Here is a 21,398-nt window from a genome sequence, read left to right as displayed (position 1 = left end):
AAAGTTACGTTGACAAGATAGTTAATGGGTAAAACCCTCCTCTTACAAATGTTGATTTTGTATACGTCCACACTAACGTGGCATGCAAAATTCACGGTGTTTTGAGGTGTTGGTAAATTTAAATAGTATTGTTAGAGGAATCAATATTATTTTAAATTTAGAGTCTTGACCAAATATTTGATTAAAGATAGACCAACTATTAATTTTATTCGTCATAAAGTAAGGTTGACGAGATAATAAAATTAAATAATAAAATTTCCTCTTTGAATTTGTATACGTCCACACTAACGTGGCATACAAAATTCATGGGGATTTTTAAGGAGTTGGTCTTAACCAAATATTTTTGTGATTCTTAGGATGATGGTCAATCCCTAGCTGATATACTTTAGGATAGACTTAGTGGTCCTAATTATAATTGATTGGAAATAGGATTTGGACATTAAGGTAGACTATCCTCTTAGAACTAAGAACAATAGAGGTGTATTTTATTCATTAGTTGATACATGTTTAGTGGAGTTATCTACCGGTACCTGGAGAGTAGATACAAGATGTCATTAATCATGTCTGTAATTCATTGCAGGGTTCCAGGAAACCCGACAACTAAATGAAAGGTAAATCACCGTCCACATGGGCACTACTGTAAAAGTGGTAGCTATTGCAGTGGGAGATGTTTATCCTTTGATAAGAATAGAATATGGATTTTAAGTAATTGTCTTTACGTACCAAGTTTAGAAAGAACCTGATTTCAGTTTCTAAACTATTATAGATATTGTGTCTATTTTGATAACAAAGTTGTTATCAAGAAAAATAGGGAATTTATCTATTCTGGTATGATGGTTGACAATTTATAATCCAATAACTCCCACGATGCAACAAATGGAAATTAGTAACACATCTTCTAATTTTAAGAGAAAGCAACCTTCGGAAATGAACCAATTATATCTTTGGCATCTAAAAGCTAGGTTATACTTGAGTAGGATTCATTGGTAGCTAATGAACTTTTGGGTTCATTGGTAGTGGAAATATTTTCAACCTGCGAGTCTTACTTGGAAGGAAAATAACCAAGAAGCTTTTAAGTCCAAGGGGTATGGAGTCAAAGATATGTTGAAATCGGTTCATTCTGATTTGTGTGATCCTATGACTATCCAGACAAGAGGTAGTATTGAATATTTTGTCTATTTTATAGACAACTATTCAAGATACAAATAAATTTACTTAATGTACCGCAATACTAAGTACTTTGATTAGTTCAAAGAGTACAAGGTTGATGCGGAGAAATGTTAAAGTAAAAAGTCACTATGTAAGATCGTAGTGGCAAGAACCTCTTGGGAGAATTTAGGAGTCATTTATCAGAAGTAGGGATTCAATCCAAACTAACTGCACCTGGTACTCCCCAACAGAATGGTGTAGGAAAAGGAAGGTATAGGACTCTTATGGAAATAAGTAGATTGATGAGTTATTAAGAATATTATCAAAATCATTTTAAGGATATACTCTGGAAACAGGAGTGAATATAGTACCTTCTAAAGTCAGAACTCTCTACTCATATAGAATTGCTGAATAGGCGTAAGCCTATTTCGAAGCATATTCGGATTCGAGAAGTCCAGCACATATGCAGAAGAGAGACAATGATAAGTTGAACAGGAATTCACTTGTTTGTGGGTTATCCTAGTAAAATGAAAGTAGGTTTATAGTCTTAAAAATCAGAAGATCATTGTTAGTATCAATGACCGATTTTAGAAAAGGACTATGTAATAAACCATGTGTCCATAAGAAAATTTATTCTTAAGGAAATAATAAAAGGCATGTCTAATCTAGTACCAACTGTACAAGATAAGATACCACAAGGAAACTGCAACACGTATCACACACAATTGCAGAAAGTGTCTTGTCGTAGTGGGAGGGTTGTTAGGCAACCTAAAAAGATTCATGTTTTGAGAGAGTTTTTGGACTCGATCCCTGGAGGACATGAACCTGATCTCCGGACATATGACGAAACACTCCAAGATAAAGATGCAACATCTTGGCAAAGAGTAATGAATATCAGAATTAGAATATATGTATTCTAATAAAATCTGGAAGCTTGTAGAACCACCAAATGGTGTAAAAGCCTTTGGGTGTAAAAAGGTCTATAATAGGAAAAGAGGGATAGAAAGGAAGGTAGTAACTTTCAAAGCAAGGCTTGATGAAAAAGGAAACTTTTTCACTGGTAGCCATGCTTAAGTCTATCCGGATTCTTTTATCTATTTGGCAAGTGGATGTCAAGACAGCATTCCTTAATGGAAGTCTTGATGAAAGCATCCATATAAAGCAACCAGAAGGGTTCATTGCAAAGGGCTAAGAGCATCTTGTGTGCAAGCTCAATCAGTCTATGGACTGAGGCAAAGCTTCAAGGTCTTGGAACATCCAGTTTATCAAAGTAATCCAGACCTATGGATTTATTGAGTAAACAGATAAGTCTTGTGTATACAAAAAGGTGTGATGGAAACGTGGTGGTATTTCTTGTACTATACGTAGATAACATTTTTGGTAGTTGGAAACAATATCAAAATGTTGTCAGAAGTAAGGGTATGGTTGTCCAAATAATTCGATATAAAGGACTTGGGAAGATGTATATATTTTTGAGATCAAAGTAATAAGGGATCGAAAGAAAAAATATATTTTACTTATCCCAAGCTTGATACATCAGAAAATCCTTGCTCGTTTTAAGCATGCAAAACTTCTCAAAAGGTTTCTTACCTTTTAAGCATGAAGTGTCTTTATCTAAAGAGATATCTCCGATGACATCAAAGGAGATTGAGGACATTTAGACAGTTCTTTATGCTTCGGCAGTTAGACAACCTAATGTATGCTATGCACGAGATCAGAAATCTGTTTTGCCAAGGGCATAGTTAGCATATATCAAAGTAACCCTAGACAAGGACATTGGACTGCAGTAAAGCATATATTAAAATACCTTAGAGGCGCTAGATATTATATGCTAGCTTACAAGGCAGTTAATTTGGTCCCTGTGGGTTACACGGATTTAGACTTCCAATCAGATAGGGATAATAATAAGTCGACCTCGGAGTTTTGTGTTTACTTTAGGAGGAAAAGTCATAACTATGGAAGAGTGATAAGCATAGGTGTTTTTCTGGACTCCACCATAGAAGCTGAGTATATGGCAAACCTCAGAGGTAGCCATAAAAGCTGAATGACTTAATTACCTCAACATAGATTTAGATATGATTTCTAGTTTGTCCAAAGATTATTACAATTTATTGTAATAATAATGGTGCAGTAACAAACTCGAAGAAACCATGAGTCTATAAGGCAAGTAAACACAATAGAGCGCAAGTACCACCCAATACGAGAAATCGTATAAACGAGGAGAAGTTGTTGCCGCCTAGAATGCATCAGATGATGACCTATAGATCCTTCCACCGAGGTCCTTAAGGCAAGAGCTTTTGATGGACATGTTGAAGGGTTAGGAATCAGATATATGGCAGCAGATATGGCAGCTTAGTCTTTTAGTATAAGTGGGAGATTGTTAGGGTGTATACTAAAAGCCTAGCTTTTGGTATAAACATTTATCTAGTAATAAGAATCACATTGGTCAAATGTCTACATTTATGATAAATGTAGTTGTTCAATTAATTTATATTGTAGATAACATGGTGTGTGGTGTCACACACAGAGGATCATGTTATCAGTACCTTATAAATTATAAACAGTAGCTCACGACCAAAATGGAAAGGAACAAACCATTAGAAGGTCGTAGTGTAATTAGGTATCAGTTTATCTTGACTGTATAATTACACTAGTACACTTAGAGTGTATTGAGTAGGACCATTTGAGGTCGTTTCTTTTATACTGATTTTATAAAGAAACAAAGATCTCGGTTATTATGGAAGTGTGTGCTCTTAATCCTAATATAATAACAAGCACATATATTTGATATTTATTTCTTTAATTTATCAATGGGTGAGATTTAGTTCGATGAATCAATAAGCCCGATAAGTTGGGAAATGGTATCACTTATAGTGTGTGTTGTTGATTATAGAAGGAAACTGTGTCCTAGAGATACTAGGTTGATAATGTCCTCAAGAGGAGCTCATAAGGATTGTCATGTTAAACCCTGCAGGTGGATTTAGTCCGACATGATGATAAGGTTGAGTGGTACTACTCTTGGACTAAGATATTAATTAAATGAGTTGTCAGTAACTCACTTAATTAGTGGACATTCGATATCTTAAACACAGGGAGACTAACACACTCATGATAAGAAGGAGCCCAAAATGTAATTTGGGATTGGTGCGGTAGTTCAATAATAGTTCTCTAGTGGAATGAATTATTATTGATAAAATTAAGTTGTGTGTTCGGGCGAGCACGGGATGCTTAATTTTATCGGGAGACCAAAACCAATTTCTCCTCTCGGTCCCTATTGTAGCCTCTTGTATATAGATTTATACCCACCACATACCCACCTTCTTACCCAACCAATGGGGTCGGCCAAGCTAAGCTTGAAGCTCGAGCTTAGGGCCGGCTAAAGGTTGGCCTTAAGGTGGCCAATAGCTTGGAGCCCAAGCTTGGGTGGCCACATCATATTAAAAGGATTTTTATTAAAATTATTTCTTATGTGGATATCATAGTTTTAAAAGAGAGTTTAAAATTAAATCTTTCCTTTTAAAAGCTTTCTAAAAGATTAAGAAAAGATTTGAAATCTTTCCTTATTTGTAGATTGAAAGGAGATTTTATTTTTAAGAAAAACTTTCCTTTTTAACCATGATAATAATTTAAAAGAGAGTTTAAAATTAAATATTCTCTTTTATAAGTTTCTACAAAAGATTAAGAAAAGATTTGATATCTTTCCTTATTTGTAGATTAAAAGAGATTTTAATTTTTAGAGATAACTTTCTTTTTATCCACATGTTTAAAAGAAAAATTTTAATTTATAAAATTTCCTTTTTATTAACCAATCATGAAGGGATAAAATTATTGGAGAAATTTTTATAAATTTCTAGAAACAAATTAGGAAGTTTTAATTTTTGTTTTAATTAAAATTTTACTTGATTTGTGGATTGTAGGTGGCCGGCCAAATAAGTTGGAAAAAGGAAATTAATTTTTAATTAATTAATTTTTCTTTTTCATGGCAAAAGAATTAAGGAAGATTTTATTAATTTTTTCTTATTTGCCAAGACCAAGGATTATAAAAGAGGGGATAGAGGAGGCTTCATGGTGAACAACTCTATTCTTTTTCTTCCTCTCTTTTCTTCTTTGGTGTGGCCGGCCCTATTTCTCTCCTCTCCTCTTGTTGGCCGAAACTTATCTCTTGGTGGAGCTTTTGTTAGTGGCCGGATCAAGGAAGGAGAAGAAGGAGAGAAAGCAAGCCTCGTTTCTAGCATCCCTTGGAGCATGGTGGTGGTGGCCGAACCTCTTCATCATAGAAGAAGTTTTGATGGCCGAAACTTACAAGGAAGAAGAAGGTGCTTGGTGGTTCTCATCTCGGAAGATCGTTGCCCACACAACGTCCGAGGTTAGAAGAGGAATACGGTAGAAGATCAAGAGGTCTTTCTAAAAGGTATAACTAGTATTTTTGTTTCCGCATCATACTAGTTATTTTTGGAAATAATACCAAATACAAGAGGCTTACGATTCTAGAATTTGAATATGTTTTTCGATGTTGTGTTCTTTTGTTTTTTCTTTTCCTTGTGATTTGATTGTTCTTTTCGGTTAACCTAAAGTTATTTTAGGAAATTAAATATTACCTTTCTATAAAAGGTTTTGTCTAGTCGGTGGTGGTTGCTCCCATATCCAAGAAGGTCATGTGCCTCGCCACGTCAGTACTGGGAACCAATTATGGAAATTAATATTTAATGGAATTAATAACTTAAGGTGATTTGGGTCGAACGTGTTAAGTTCCGCAGGAGACCCAAGTCAAAACCTAAAAGAACGAATAGATTAAGTTTTGGATCAAACGTGTTAAGTTCCGCAGGCGATCCAAAATTTAATTTAAAAGAACACATGGTAGCTAGGAAAAGGTTCAGACCTTTGTACAAAATTTTTGTACAGTGGAACCTCTAGGTTTTCCGAGTAGCAACCAACAAATTAAATCATATAATTTAATCATATAATTTAATCACTAAATTACAAATATGGTAGCCACTAGTATTCGCAAGACAAGTACTAAATTTAATCATATAATTTATTACTAACTAATCAAATTAAGTTGTCATTTGATATCTCATTAATCATCCATTTCTTATTTTTTTCGACACGGGTACTGATCTTAATCAAATTGGTACTTTGCAGTGAGCTAGTAAGACACATTGGAGTTCTCATTTGAGTCGATTTGCAATATGATAGATATGTACAAATCAATAATTGTTGTGCTTGAGCACATGGTGGAGAAAGTATCTTCGAATTATATATGTGGGGAAGCTACGGGTTCTTTGATTGTGCTAGATTATTTGATTTCATATTTATTTTATATTTGATGCACAAAATTATGGGGATAACAAATTTACTTTGTCAAGCTTTGCAAGAGAAGTCTTTAGACATATTAAATGCAATGGATCTTGTTTCAACTACAAAAGCTTTACTTCATACTTTGAGAGTAAAAATTATGATATTCTTCTAATAATTGTACAGTCAATTTGTGAAAATAATGGTATTGAGATGCTGAATATGAATCCTTGTTATAGATATGCTACAGGACATTCATGATTGCAAAGAGATTCTATTACATTTGAGTACTATTACCGTTTTCATGTATTTAATGCTATAATAGATTTTTCAAGTGGAAGAACTAAATAGCATATTCGATGATGGGCTGTGGAACTTCTTAGACATAGTGTTGCTTTGGAACCTCAAAACAACCTTTAAGTTATTTAATGTTAATGATATTTACAATCTTACAGAGAAATTTTATAGTGATGATTTCAATGGATAAAAGCTACATTATTTGAGAAGTCAGTTGAAACTTTATAAGTTGGATATAATTTATCATAAAGGTTTCAGAATATATACTATTTCTGAATTATGTCGATGATTCGTAGAGATTGAAAAAAACAAAGTACTATCACTTAATTGACATGATGATTTATCTTGTTTTAACATTTTTTGTTTCTACTATATGAACGATCATTCTTAATTATGAAACTTCTTAAAAAATTTCTTCGTTACAGATTTTATTATGATTGCCTATGTTGAAATAAAATTTACTGTAAAAATCGGCACTGATTCAATAATTGATGAATTTTATTCTATGAAAAATCGCAAGGCACATTTTCAATACTTTTATCTTGTTCCCTGTTACTTTGTCTAATTATAAATTAGTCAATTATTATAATTTTATTTTATAGTTAATATATTATTTCTTGATTATAAGTTAGTCTATTATTATAATTTTATTTTATAGTTAATATATTATTTCTTGATTATAAATTAGTCTATTATTATAATTTAATTATTAAATATTTAATTTATTAGTCAGTTCAATAGATTTTCTAGTCAGGCCCCCAACTTAATTCATTTTAAATTTAATTTAACTCATTTACTTTATCAAATAAATGTTAACAACGTAAAACAAACTTAGTTCGATTTTAACTCATATGACCCTAAATTTCCCTTTTAAATAAACAGTAGCACAGAAAGAAAAATGCAAATTCCCATAGATTCAAATTATTATTATTATTTAAAAATAATTCTCGTAATTAACGAAGAAACAAATAGACAAAGAATTATAAGCTGGTGCTTCCGAACAACGACAGCTCATCCTACGGTAACGCGTCACCGACGCAGCAGAACACACCCCAACCCAACTAGCGCTTCGCCCCTCCACAGGCAGTAACCGGTCACCCGAGCTCACCACGACACTGACAGCCTGTGTCCAGCCCCCACGACGTAGACCACTCATCAGCTCCCATGCATCTGACGTTCCACATTCCACCTCACCATCGATCGGACGGCTTTCGCTTCGACTTTGATATTTTCTTTACGGCGTAATTGAGAAGTCGCTGTTGGACGACCGGTAGCTCGTCGCTGTTATTCAATGACTAAATTAATTAAAATATTAAATCTTGTAATTTGGTGTTAATTTTCAATTAACACCTATATTCTAGCCAATTTATAAAAATACCATCATAAATTTGAAAGTATTAAAATATTTTTAATATTAACATGATTCTTCTTGACATTTTAAATAGCATCAAATGATCATTTACTCCAATTTTCTTTTATAAAAATTTAAAAAACACCTCTATTAAAACTCTTATCTCCTTATCATGAACCTTTTTATACCGATATTTGTCTCCTTTGCCAATTTAAATATCATTTATAATGTATGATTTTTACATATATTCATATATATTTTTCTATTTTTATTATTTTACTTGCATGGACGAGGTAAGCTAGGGAATTCTTTTCTTATCATACTCAAATAAAATTCAGCCCAAAATAAAATTAATAAACAATGAGTAAAATCCTAAGGGTTTAAAACCTTTAAAGTATGTGTTAAATTTATAAATTTAGAGGGTATGTTAATTTAGAGGGTATGTTAAAAATAAATTATTAGGGGTAAAATGAAAAGTTCTAATTCAAGCTGGTGAGTTGTAGGAATCCATATTAGTAATTAACCATGGAGCTTCCTTGTGCTGATATTAATAGAGACAGGAAAGGCGAGGGGCAACGTTGGGTTCATTGCGTGGGAGGAATAGCATCAGGTGGTTATTGAGCCCTCAGCCGTCGTCGGTGGTGCTTCCTCAGCTCCGATCGGTAGTGGAATCTGCACCGATCTCCCCCCTCTGTCTCCCTGTTTGTCCCTGATGTTTTTGTAGAGATTTGAGCAAGGAAGGCGGGTGAAAAGTTGGATCTTTGGAGAGATTGCGGGAGCAATGGAAGCCAATGCTGGAATGGTTGCGGGGTCGCACAAGAGGAACGAGTTCGTGATGATACGCCACGAAGGCGATTCCGGAGTGGGTGTTTCTTTTCTTTCGCTCTTGATTCTGATTCCGGGTCTCGAAGATCCGATATTTTACTTGTTTTCTTCGAGGTTTTTAGGGAATAAGTGACATTTTAGCCGTTCGGTGTGCCGGATCTAGCGGCGGACTGAAGTCGTAAGTGGGTTGACTTCGGGTTCATGGTCGACTCTTTCAATTCATGGAGGGACAAAAGGAATCCACCTGGTGTTGGTGAAATCGGACTGGTTGCGCTCACTTTTGGTGGCTAATTTTAGGAAAAAAATTAGATCTTTGAACCTATTTTGCTGTCAATGTCTAGTTTGGGATTTACGCTGTCAAATTTCACTATGAAACTTAGACTGATGTTGATTAGCCTAAGTGTTTCACTATAGTTATTGGAAGAATTCATCCTGTAAGATCCTTGTCACAAAATGTAGGGGTTGGGAAAATTGTGCTTTAGTTTCTCGCTACGAACGGTGAATGTCTGTCAGTAACAAACTCAAGTCATATATCTGTTCTATTGGCTTATATTCCAGTTGATTCTTTTAATAGTTACTTTAAATAATCTAAGTTTTATTATGTTATTCAAGATGCATGATTGAGGAAAGCTGGATCAAGACAGACCTTGAACAAATCCAGTATATTTCACTTTGCACTGGTTCTTCCTCCTTATTTTCTTAACAAATTAGATCTCGTTGCAGCCTTTTTTATCTTCTAATAGTTTAGGTCTCATGGTCTCCGTTGCTTTTTTTTTCCCAGAGATGTCAATATCTTGAAATTTCAAAAACTGTTTCTCTCTCCTTCTCTTGCCTAGATCTGTATGCTAGTTGTAGTGTCATCTGCTTGCCCTATATGCTTGTGAGCAATATTCTATTTAATCCTTTATTTGGAAGTTCTAATATGTGAGCTTGGACTGCATATTATTTTTTGTGAGCTACATTTAGGTGTTTCATTTTTTTCATCATTTTACTGAACTGAAATATTAGCTGGTTGAACTTTGAACCGTGAGCATTCTTGAAATAGCTTTCCCTTTTTTTTAGTGAAAGGAGAAAAAACCCACCAATATTTTGAGGTAGCTTCTAATTCTGCTCTTTTTTGTATCTCTCTTCTAGTTCACAACGTTGAATCCTTATACATTGTGATTACTTCCTACTAACAATTGCTTCTTCAACTGCATCAACTTTTTCATATTTTCAATGCCTTGTTCTTTACTCCTTGTCTTTGCCAACAATGCAGCCAAAGATGGCGAAGAACTTCAATGGTCAAGAATGTCAGATTTGTGGTGATACAGTTGGGCTCTCAGCTACAGGGGATCTGTTTGTTGCTTGTAATGAGTGTGCCTTCCCAGTTTGCCGAGCTTGTTATGAGTACGAGAGGAAGGAAGGAAACAAGTCTTGTCCCCAATGCAAGACTCGGTACAAGAGACACAAAGGTAACCTTGATAGTTCTGATCTTGTTTATTTCGAGATGTTTGTTACATAGGCATGCTTAACATAAAAGTCTCATGAGTCTTTTTTGCTAATGAAATATTAGCAATCTGCTTTTTTCTTTTCTATGTAAAATTTGTTGCTGGCACTGGATTACAGATCTAATCTACCTCAGTGCTGATGATCATTCATTTCAGGTAGTCCTCGGGTTGAGGGAGATGAGGAAGAGGAAGATGTTGATGATCTGGATAATGAATTCAATTACAGGCATGGCAATCTCAAGGCAGGAAGCAAATGGCAGGGAGAAGATGTTGATTTATCTTCATCATCTAGACATGAACCTCAACACCGTATTCCGCGTTTGACCAGTGGGCAGCAGGTAGATCGAAAGAAACAATCTTGTATAAATTATCCCTTTGGCATTTCTTCAATGTTTTAGATTGACAGAGTTGATGGATAAATATAGCAATTGCAAATCATTGTTGCTGTAACAACAAATAGGCTATTCAGATAAATTTGACAAACAGATCACAAAGAATGTTTTCATGGTAAGCAAAATGAGAGCCATGAAAGAGAGTGAAAGTGAGATCTATGTTAAAAGATGACATCTACTATTTTCCATGTCAATCTTTTCCCCCCTCTGTAGCCATGTTAAGTATTATTTTGTATTTACAAACACCATTAGTACTCTTTGGAGTCTCTTTTGAGCTACATAAGATGAAGAATCCAGCAAGGCAACTTGCAAAGATGTTTGTCTGGATTGCCTATTTTTTTTTCCCTTTGAATAAAGGCACACCTCATCTCAAGGAAACATGATCTTTGATATATTTGTTTTCTTTGGAGATTGATTATATATTCCATCAATGGTCGATAACTTGAAACCTTTGTCTCTTCTTGTGTCTCATTCATTGTGCACTGATATTCATGGCTTTAGAGTATCATTTTGTGACCTTTCTGAACTACAAATTCAGATAATCAGTGCACATTGATTTTTGTCACATCCAAAATATGTTTCACTTGTCTTGTTTAACAATGATATATTTATAAATACTATTCTCCTCTACTTATTCTTCACAATTGCAAACCTATCTCCAAATATTGATAATAACATAATGATCCATTGTCAGTCAACCTTACCATCATTACCAATTTCCAGATTTCTGGTGAATTACCTGATGCAACACCTGATCGTCATTCTATTCGAAGTCCATCATCGGGATATGTGGATCCCAGCATGCCAGGTAATATTTAATCCTATAATCGTATGCAATGCTAAAGTTAACTAAAATGACATGTTTAGTTTAGCTCTTCTTTGGCTTGATTGTTGTTTGGTGTTTTTACCTTGCAGTTCCTGTAAGGATTGTGGACCCTTCAAAAGACTTGAACTCTTATGGACTTGGCAGTGTTGATTGGAAAGAAAGAGTTGAAGGTTGGAAGCTCAAGCAGGACAAAAACATGATGCAAATAACTAACAAATACAATGATGGAAAAGGAGACATGGAAGGAACTGGTTCAAATGGTGAAGATCTACAAATGTAAGGACTTGCATTTATCCCCTTGTGCCTCATTCTTTTATTTTCAGCTCCTAAATGTGATATATTTATGTAAGCTATAATTATAATGTTGTATTCTTTTCCTTCCAATGGACTAGAATTCATTGGATTTGCATTTTCCTATATGGCTCAGTTTTTTTTTTTCATTTTCCAATTCCTCGGGGGTGTGTTTCCTATGGAGGAAACTGGAAGGAAATAAATTGATGGATAGAATTTTCCCAGCTACACTTTCCCTCTGTTTCCTTAGGCAAAAAAAACTGAAGTGAAAGAAAAGGTTGGGGAAATCTTTGCGTAGTTTCCTTTGTTTGCTTCCATCTGAATTTGGTAGTAAATTCACTTTCACGTGCAATAGAAATCAACTCCGAGCTTAATTATTTTTTTTTAAAAAAATCTTTTTGAGTTATTTTTGGATGAAAAATATTTCACAATCTTTTAAAGTTTTTTCCTGCTCTCTTTCATTCCCTAGCTGGTTCCTTCCTTTGTAGGAAGCATAGTCTAAAAGTTGAAATTCTTATATAACTAATACACCGAGTGTTGCTTTTTTGTAGGACTGATGATGCTCGTCTACCTATGAGCCGCATAGTGCCAATACCTTCTAACCAACTAAACCTCTATCGCGTGGTCATCATACTTCGACTTATCATTTTATGTTTCTTCTTCCAATATCGTGTAACTCATCCAGTAACTGATGCTTATCCTCTATGGCTGACCTCAGTCATTTGTGAGATTTGGTTTGCTTTGTCATGGCTTCTCGATCAATTTCCAAAATGGTATCCGATCAATCGTGAGACTTACCTTGAGAGGCTCGCATTGAGGTCAGTTTTTAGTTCAATAACTTACATGATATTCTATTCATTTGTTTTATAACTTACATTCTTCTTTCTTAAAACACACACTTGTAGGTATGATAGAGAGGGTGAACTGTCACAGCTAGCCCCAATCGATGTGTTTGTCAGTACAGTCGATCCTCTGAAAGAACCTCCTCTTATAACAGCCAACACAGTTTTGTCTATTCTTGCTGTGGATTACCCTGTCGACAAAGTTTCATGCTATGTTTCTGATGATGGTTCAGCAATGCTTACTTTTGAAGCCCTATCAGAGACCGCTGAATTTGCAAGGAAGTGGGTACCATTTTGCAAGAAGCATAATATTGAACCCAGAGCCCCAGAGTTTTATTTTGCCCAAAAGATAGATTACCTGAAGGACAAAATCCAACCTTCTTTTGTGAAAGAACGGAGAGCAATGAAGGTAAGAATGTGAAATAGTTGCTTATATCCTCTGGGCTAATGGCTATTAGATGTATTGATACATGGGCCATTTCATTTCAGAGAGAATATGAGGAGTATAAGGTTCGCATAAATGCTCTTGTTGCCAAAGCACAGAAAACTCCAGAGGAAGGTTGGACAATGCAAGACGGAACTTCTTGGCCTGGAAATAATCCAAGGGATCATCCTGGCATGATACAGGTTCATTTTTTTCACTGTAGGTTCTGTTGTTCTACAACTGCTTCTTTATATGACTTGTTGGTCAAATATAGGTCTTTCTAGGACACAGCGGAGGGCTTGATACTGATGGCAACGAACTACCTCGGCTTGTATATGTTTCCCGTGAGAAGAGACCAGGATTCCAGCATCATAAAAAAGCCGGTGCAATGAATGCCTTGGTTTGTATTTTATCTTATACTTGTATGCTTATTATATGTTCTGTGTTTATCACCTACATGGATGTTGATTCTTGGTTCAACCTCTATTTTTGTTTTTCTGTTTAGATCCGGGTATCTGCTGTCTTAACCAATGGTGCCTACCTTCTGAACGTGGATTGTGATCACTACTTCAACAATAGCAAAGCTCTTCGGGAAGCAATGTGCTTTATGATGGATCCTGCTCTTGGAAGGAAGACGTGCTATGTACAATTTCCTCAACGATTCGATGGCATTGACTTACACGATCGATACGCCAATCGCAATATTGTGTTTTTTGATGTGAGACATATAACAATAATACAAATGCACTTATGCAGCAAAAAAGTTTTCCCTTATTTATTATGTTATTTCGCAGATCAACTTGAAAGGTTTAGATGGCATCCAAGGTCCTGTCTATGTGGGAACAGGATGTTGTTTCAACAGGCAGGCTTTGTATGGCTATGATCCTGTGTTGACTGAGGCTGATCTAGAGCCAAACATTGTGTTCAAGAGTTGTTGTGGTTCAAGAAAGAAACGAAAGGGTGGGGATAAGAGCTATATTGATAGCAAGAAAAGAGCTATGAAGAGAACTGAATCTTCAGTTCCCATCTTCAATATGGAAGATGTGGAAGAAGGCATAGAAGGTAGTAAATGATTTATCCTTTTTTCTGTGTTTTGGTTCATAATTAAAGAACTAGTAAACAACCTAGCATGTGTAATCAAAATTTCAGAATTAGATTGAGAGACATGCAAGCATAGAATATAGGACGAGGACAAGAACATCTGTTGCATAGCAAGATTGTACTTGATCTTGGAATAGGATTAGGACATATACATTTCTATTCAAGGTTTACTTTCACAGCTTTTTGGATTTATTACCTTTTTCCTTAAAACTTTTTCCTATAGTGCATCAGACATTTAGCTTACTTTTATGCTCCCCTCTTCTCTCCTTTTTGTCGGTCAACCCGCTTTACCTTGTTTTCTATAGCAGTAGTTTTTCTTATGTAATTATATATTTTGTTTCTTTTAAATTCATTAGGAGCATATTATTCTATGATAACAATATCTCTATGTTGGAGGTCCTGATATTTGTGTATTTGCACATCGCTACTGAACACATCCTTCTATGTATTCCGTTTTACTCAAAAAATAACTCATTTTGATTAGACTTAAGGCAAATATTATTGCTTTGTTCTGTTTAAAAGTTCATGCAAATTGAGTGTTGTGTTTTTTGTCAATTTGGTTTCTCTTTCTTTATATGGTATTTTCCATTTGTATCTAGTATGCATAGGTTGTTTACCAGACACAAGCATGATTATTGTATGCCGGAGGGACACAATATACCTACTTTAATTTGTATGAGATTCAGTTAATCCAAGATATCCTGTTCTATGGTCTAATTCATTGTCTCCATTTTCTACGTTATGAAACTTGAGCTATCTTCCTTGTTTGCATCTTTAAGGTTACGTTATGAAACTTGAGCTCTCTTCTTTGTTTGCATCTTTAAGGTTACGAAGATGAGAGGTCACTGCTTATGTCCCAGAGGAATTTGGAAAAGCGATTTGGTCAGTCACCAATTTTCATTGCTTCCACCTTTATGGAGCAAGGAGGCATACCACCATCCACTGATCCGGCATCTCTTCTGAAGGAAGCCATACATGTTATTAGCTGTGGCTATGAAGACAAAACCGAATGGGGAAAAGAGGTCAGTTTATGACACTCCATCGCCTGGCTCTGTTTAATTTTGTTAAAAAGAATTGCTGAATTGCTCTAGTGCACATGCATTCAGATTGGCTGGATATATGGCTCAGTTACTGAGGATATTCTTACTGGATTTAAGATGCATGCTCGTGGGTGGATTTCCATATACTGTATGCCGCCTCGTCCTGCATTTAAGGGTTCTGCTCCAATCAATCTTTCTGATCGTCTTAACCAAGTGCTGCGGTGGGCCTTGGGATCAGTGGAGATTCTGTTCAGTAGGCATTGTCCTATATGGTACGGTTACAGTGGAAGATTGAAGCTTTTGGAAAGGCTGGCATACATCAATACCATAGTTTATCCAATCACTTCTATCCCACTGATCGCCTACTGTGTTCTTCCTGCCATTTGCCTTCTGACTGGAAAATTTATTATTCCTGAGGTCAGCTCTTTTGCGTAAAACCTTATATGATCTCTCTTTTGATTCCACGCACAAGCATTGTTATTTTTTTAGGAATTTTCATTTAGAACTATGAAAAAGTAAATTATTTCCAGCAAGTATTTCCTCTGTTATGTATATTGTCTTAGCAAATTCTATATTATGGTTGATGTAGAAGTATTTCTTGTTTGAAACCTTGTGCCTTATTTTGTTTATACAACTTTAGCAGAGTTAGCAGTTGTGCCTTTTTGGCATTTTACGTTGATACTTAACAAACATCAACCTCTCAATAGTTGAGTCTCAGATTAAAATTAGTAGATTTTCCTGAATCTCTTGCAAAAATTTCCCAGTTATAGTTTCTTAATTTTAATTATTCTTTTTTGTATTGCTGAGCTCTTTTTGTTTTGATCCTTCTTGGCTTCCACAGATAAGCAATTATGCAGGAATGTGGTTCATTCTGCTCTTCATTTCTATTTTTGCTACGGGTATTCTTGAGCTCAGGTGGAGTGGCGTCGGGATTGAGGACTGGTGGAGAAATGAGCAGTTCTGGGTCATTGGTGGCACATCTGCCCATTTATTTGCTGTCTTCCAGGGTTTGCTCAAGGTGTTGGCAGGCATAGACACAAGCTTTACTGTCACATCAAAGGCCTCTGATGATGATGGAGATTTCGCTGAACTCTACGTCTTCAAGTGGACAAGTCTTCTCGTCCCCCCAACCACTGTCTTGGTCATCAACATGGTAGGCATTGTTGCAGGCGTATCCTATGCTGTCAACAGCGGCTACCAATCCTGGGGCCCCTTGTTTGGAAGGCTTTTCTTTGCATTCTGGGTGATTGCACATCTGTATCCTTTCCTCAAGGGTCTCATGGGGCGGCAGAACAGAACCCCAACCATTGTTATTGTCTGGTCCATTCTGCTTGCTTCCATCTTCTCGTTGCTGTGGGTTCATATCGATCCATTCACTTCTCCCACACAAAAGGCTGTTCAAATGGGACAGTGTGGTGTTAATTGCTGATGATCGTCCTTTCCTCTCAAGTTCAAGTATTGTTTCTTCTCATTTAGGGAGTAAGGATCTACGTATTGGGAGATTGCCAGCTCTAGAAGTTCAGTTATTTATGTCTATTTATTCTCAGCATAGATTGCTTGATCACTGTATTGTTGAAGGCTCATGCTGCAGTAATATTTAAGGTTCCACTGCTACTCTTATTTCTTTTTTTTTTGTGTAGATGGCAAAGTTTTATGTATATGAACAAGGACACTGTACAATGTGTTTGTGACTAGTATCATTCCATTTCATGCTGAACCACTGTTGTGTTGGTGCTAGTCTGCTGCTGGACAGCAAATAATATTAGAACACTATTGGCTACATCAGATTGGTTGTCTTTGCTGTATCTCAAATAAGTATAAATAAACGCAGAAAAATCTATCCAATATGAATCAATAAATAAATAAAATGTAGCATGACCAACTTTTAGCACACAACAATTCGATACTGAAAATAAATGGCTGGTCCTTTAAACGACATCCTATACAATCCCACTGACTGTACTCTGATTCTACTACGAAAGATTCCAAACGGTCTCAGATCAAATTGGTACTTTTGAAACGCACTGTTCTATTTCTTATAGATAGATAGAAACGTGCTTTTATATCTTATTAACACGAAATGGTTGAGAAAATATTCCTTTTCTAGGGTACTCACGGACCTATAGCTCAAAGGATTATATCTAGCCTGCATTTTCAAAGGATTGGTAGATGCTTGGAAATTGGAATAGATCATGACTTTCGCTCATACTTGGGCAAAAAAAGTGTCTCAAACTTCCATAGCTGAACAACTTTTAGAAGCTTAAATGACAAGATCACATGCATCGTGTGTTTCTAAACAGTGTACATGTCTTCTTGGTTTTAGATTACAGTTTGTTAGTTGGTAATTTGATTGATAATTCACTGTTGTAGCGATTGCCTTCAGATTTCCTGTCCAGCCATATTTTTTTTGGTCTGTGGGAAGGGTTGGATCTAGCACAGGTTGGATTGCTCAAAGAGTTGGATATGTACCTGATAATGAAGAAAAGTGGTTACTTAATGAATCTTTTCTGGGCACAAGGAGAATTTGGGAATTATGGGAAGGTAAATTGATTGAGTTATGTCAATCATTGTATTACTTTTTTCTTTCAGCTTTTTTTTATAAAAGATAAGTAAACATTGTTGCATTACCATTTGGTGTTTGAGCATGGGTTTCAAACAGTTATGTTTGCTGCATAAACTTGTTTCATGTGATGCTAAAATAATGACCCCATGGGTCATTCGAGTTGATAAATGATAATTTGTTTGTCACTTGAGAACGCGAGGTCGAATCGTGGAATTGTCGGGGCATAAATTTCTGGACCCTGTGTACCTCATCCCACCTACTACTTGCCTGTTCGACTGTCATGATTTACCTTCCTCATGATAGCCTGGGATCGGATGCGATAGGGGAACTGGGGACAAACGATTTTATCTTTTGTCACATGTGATGCTAAAATAATAATAATTGTATGGATATTCATGTTCGTCTTGATGCATTTCTCTCCAACGTGAAGGTATATCAAAAAAAATTAACCCACTAACTTATTAGGTCAAACCATGAGACTAAAATAGTTCATGTTAATTAATTTATCTAAGCTTATAATTTATTTTGTATTAACCCATAATCGACTGATTATGTGAGATTCAATTGGAGTCTTACAATCTCGCTTAGCCCATATCTAATTGTCATCATGGGAGACCCAATTATGCTCCATCATCACAAAGACTCGCTTTGATACTACCAATTATTATAACCTTAGATTGGACTAAAAGATAATAATGTTTTATTGAATTTTTTTATATCAAACAATAATGATTATTTTAGAGATTGATTTTCACAGAAGAATTACAGAGAAAACACAAGAAATCGTCAAACATAGAGATGTCGTCTCTATGTTTAATTAAATAAAATTGATTCAAAATAAAACATAATTCTCAAACATCAACTTAACAAAGATTTAAATAGTCTTAAAATCCTAATGATACAAAAGATGGGAATAACTCTAAAATAATGATAAAAATTATTTGTAACTTTCAAAAAAGACTTTAAACGATATTTTTGAGTCTAAAACTAGGTCATTATAGTTACCCCGATAACCCAATAATTAATTATAGATAAATGAACTTAAATTTGGTATATTAAAAATCCTATGATTCAATCCGAATCAAAAAATTATGACCTCTAGAAGCTCAAATTTCCGGGCATCAATTTTCATTTTTAACAAGGAAAGCTCAAGAGAATCCATCAACATTTACATTAAATGGGACTAGTATATATATTAGAAGTGTCAATTCGGATGGATCAGATAGATTCAGGTATGTTCGAAATAAGAATATTATAATAAATTCTAATTCGATTTGAACTCGAACACAATCCAAAAATCATAAACTAAACCAACCAATTAAAAAACACTTTTTTTACTATTTTTTTATAATTTTTTACTTTTATTTTAATATTTCAACATTATCATACTAACCCTATGCTATTATATATATAAAACATCTTAATTTTTAAAATAAAATTCAATTTAATCTTTAAAAAATCTTAAACCTTAAATTTAGGTCAACTCAAATCAATCCAAACCCAATATGATCCTAACATAACCCACCCAAAAATTCTCAATCTGAATCAAATCTAAACCTCCATGCATTTTTGACACCCCTATATATATTATATTCTATCTTGCTTTAATGGTGTTTATTAGTTCTAATAATTTTAGATAGAACCACTTATAAGCCAGTAGAAGAAGAATGACACATCTATGAGCACACTACATGACTACCGAAGTGTAGTGCATGAGAGTCTTGTTCAGTTGTTCAACGGCGAATGAGTGCATCACCCTTTGCCCCAAAATAAGGGTAAGATCCATTACGGATAGTGTTTGAACTCATTCATTGGCACGTATATACCAATTAAAAAAAAATATATGAATTATTAATTGGTATACAGATGACGACCAAGACTACCTTTATTGATAGTATCAAATTTATCCAAAATGAGAGTATTGCTCACTATGCTATTGGCAAGTAATAATAATGCTAGTCTTTTATGCTATTTTTGTTCATATTGCTAAAAGTTTGTGTTTATGATGAATGTAGTGTTTTATATATTAGATATATTTTGAGTTCTAGGCTCTGTTTGGATGATGATACTGCATATGGGGTTATTTCGACACTGTCATCTTCAATGCGCTAGAGTTTCAAAGCACCGTTAGGATTGTAAATGAATCAAACATTCATGAACAAGTTTGGTATTCGACTTGATAAGAGCTTGTTTATGTTGGACCCCATGGTTGTTTTGATATGATCAACCAAGTTAGGTTGGGTCCTGTTTTGTTTTGATCTCTGTGTCTAAGTGTGCAAGAGCTTAAGAGCACAGGAAGTCGAGCGGAAGATGTAGGTAGCGAGAAGAATGGCACGGGAAGAGAGCCGACGGGCTCGGTACATCCGAGGGACGAAGTGATGCGGAAGAGTACACCGGTGGACGAGAAGAACGTACGCAACGTTCGAGGGACGAGAAGCCGGAGCGGAAGCCTGCTCGAGGAGAAGGCCGAAAATTGAGTTCGGGTGAACCCTATTTCGGTTGGTTGCAATCGCCCAAGCGATCGGAGCAGCAGGAGAGTGAAAGGAGCTAATTAAGCTTGTTGTAGGTGCCCTCAATAGAGGTTGAAGGCGCCTCTAAGGCGCGCCAATGCCTCCGCCACCTTCAGGTGGAGAGTGCCCTCCATAAGCATGGAAGGTGCCCTCCATGAGTATGGGAGGGTGCCCTCGACCTGGCCAAAGTGACTGTTAGCAACGGATAAACCTTTATCCGCTGCTGCCTCGCTGGAGGGGCCTTCCAAACCTTTTGGAGGCGCCCTCAAGCTTCGGATGAAATTTTCCAAAAGCTATAAAAAAAACCCTTGGACCTAGGAAATATAGAACAACTGTTGTAATCAATTTCCTAGTTTTTTCTGAGCTTTTCATAGATTGTAAGAGGTTTCTCCGCCTACACGAAGGAGAAATTTCTAGTGGAGCTTGGCAACCGCCTTGGATTAACAACCACCTAGGTTGTAACCAAATTAAACCTGTTAGCCTCTTTTAATTGTATTAGTTGTTCATTTTAATTTATAATTATTGTGATAGTGCTACTAATCTTAGTTGGAAAAATAGATAAAGGTTTTTTTTTTTTTTGACGATGCGCCCTCTTACCGGCTCCGCTGCACCAACAAATGGTATCAGAGCCCAACCGCCTTAGAAGGATTAACCGTCGACTAAAGCAACAAGATCAAGATGATGGCCGGCACAAGCATTCACCCACCAAAGTTCAAGGGAGACTTCGCACAATGGAAATGTCGGATGGAGGTATTCTTCAAAATATATTTCGAAATTCTATTAATAATGAAATATGGTTTAATAGTTCTAAAAGACAAAGAAGAATATCAGTGAAAGAAAAAAAGAACAAGCCGACTTCGTGGTGAACGGTAAAGCAGAATTCCATCAGCTCAACATTCTTTCGCCCCAGGAGGTCAATCGAATTGGCAGCTACGACTCCGCCAAAGATCTCTGGGAGAAGTTTCTATAACTTCACGAAGGCACCTCGGAAGCAAAGTTAGC

General features: G+C 35.6%; 1 protein-coding gene across 1 annotated transcript; it reads left to right on the top strand.

Moving 5' to 3' along the window:
- Positions 1–8,622: 8,622 nt before the first annotated feature.
- Positions 8,623–17,103, top strand: LOC122038234 (probable cellulose synthase A catalytic subunit 1 [UDP-forming]). The gene is made up of 14 exons (XM_042597880.1): positions 8,623–8,954; positions 10,176–10,371; positions 10,564–10,745; positions 11,523–11,607; positions 11,715–11,901; positions 12,468–12,734; positions 12,822–13,167; positions 13,248–13,385; positions 13,457–13,582; positions 13,688–13,900; positions 13,977–14,244; positions 15,109–15,305; positions 15,390–15,740; positions 16,165–17,103. Exons 1-14 carry the CDS (start codon positions 8,874–8,876, stop codon positions 16,750–16,752), a joined length of 3,225 nt encoding a protein of 1,074 aa, XP_042453814.1. The 5' UTR covers positions 8,623–8,873; the 3' UTR covers positions 16,753–17,103.
- Positions 17,104–21,398: the final 4,295 nt, after the last annotated feature.

The sequence above is a fragment of the Zingiber officinale genome, chromosome 1A (assembly GCF_018446385.1).
Source record: "Zingiber officinale cultivar Zhangliang chromosome 1A, Zo_v1.1, whole genome shotgun sequence".
NCBI lineage: Eukaryota > Viridiplantae > Streptophyta > Magnoliopsida > Zingiberales > Zingiberaceae > Zingiber > Zingiber officinale.
This window is presented reverse-complemented; position numbering and strand designations above follow the sequence as displayed.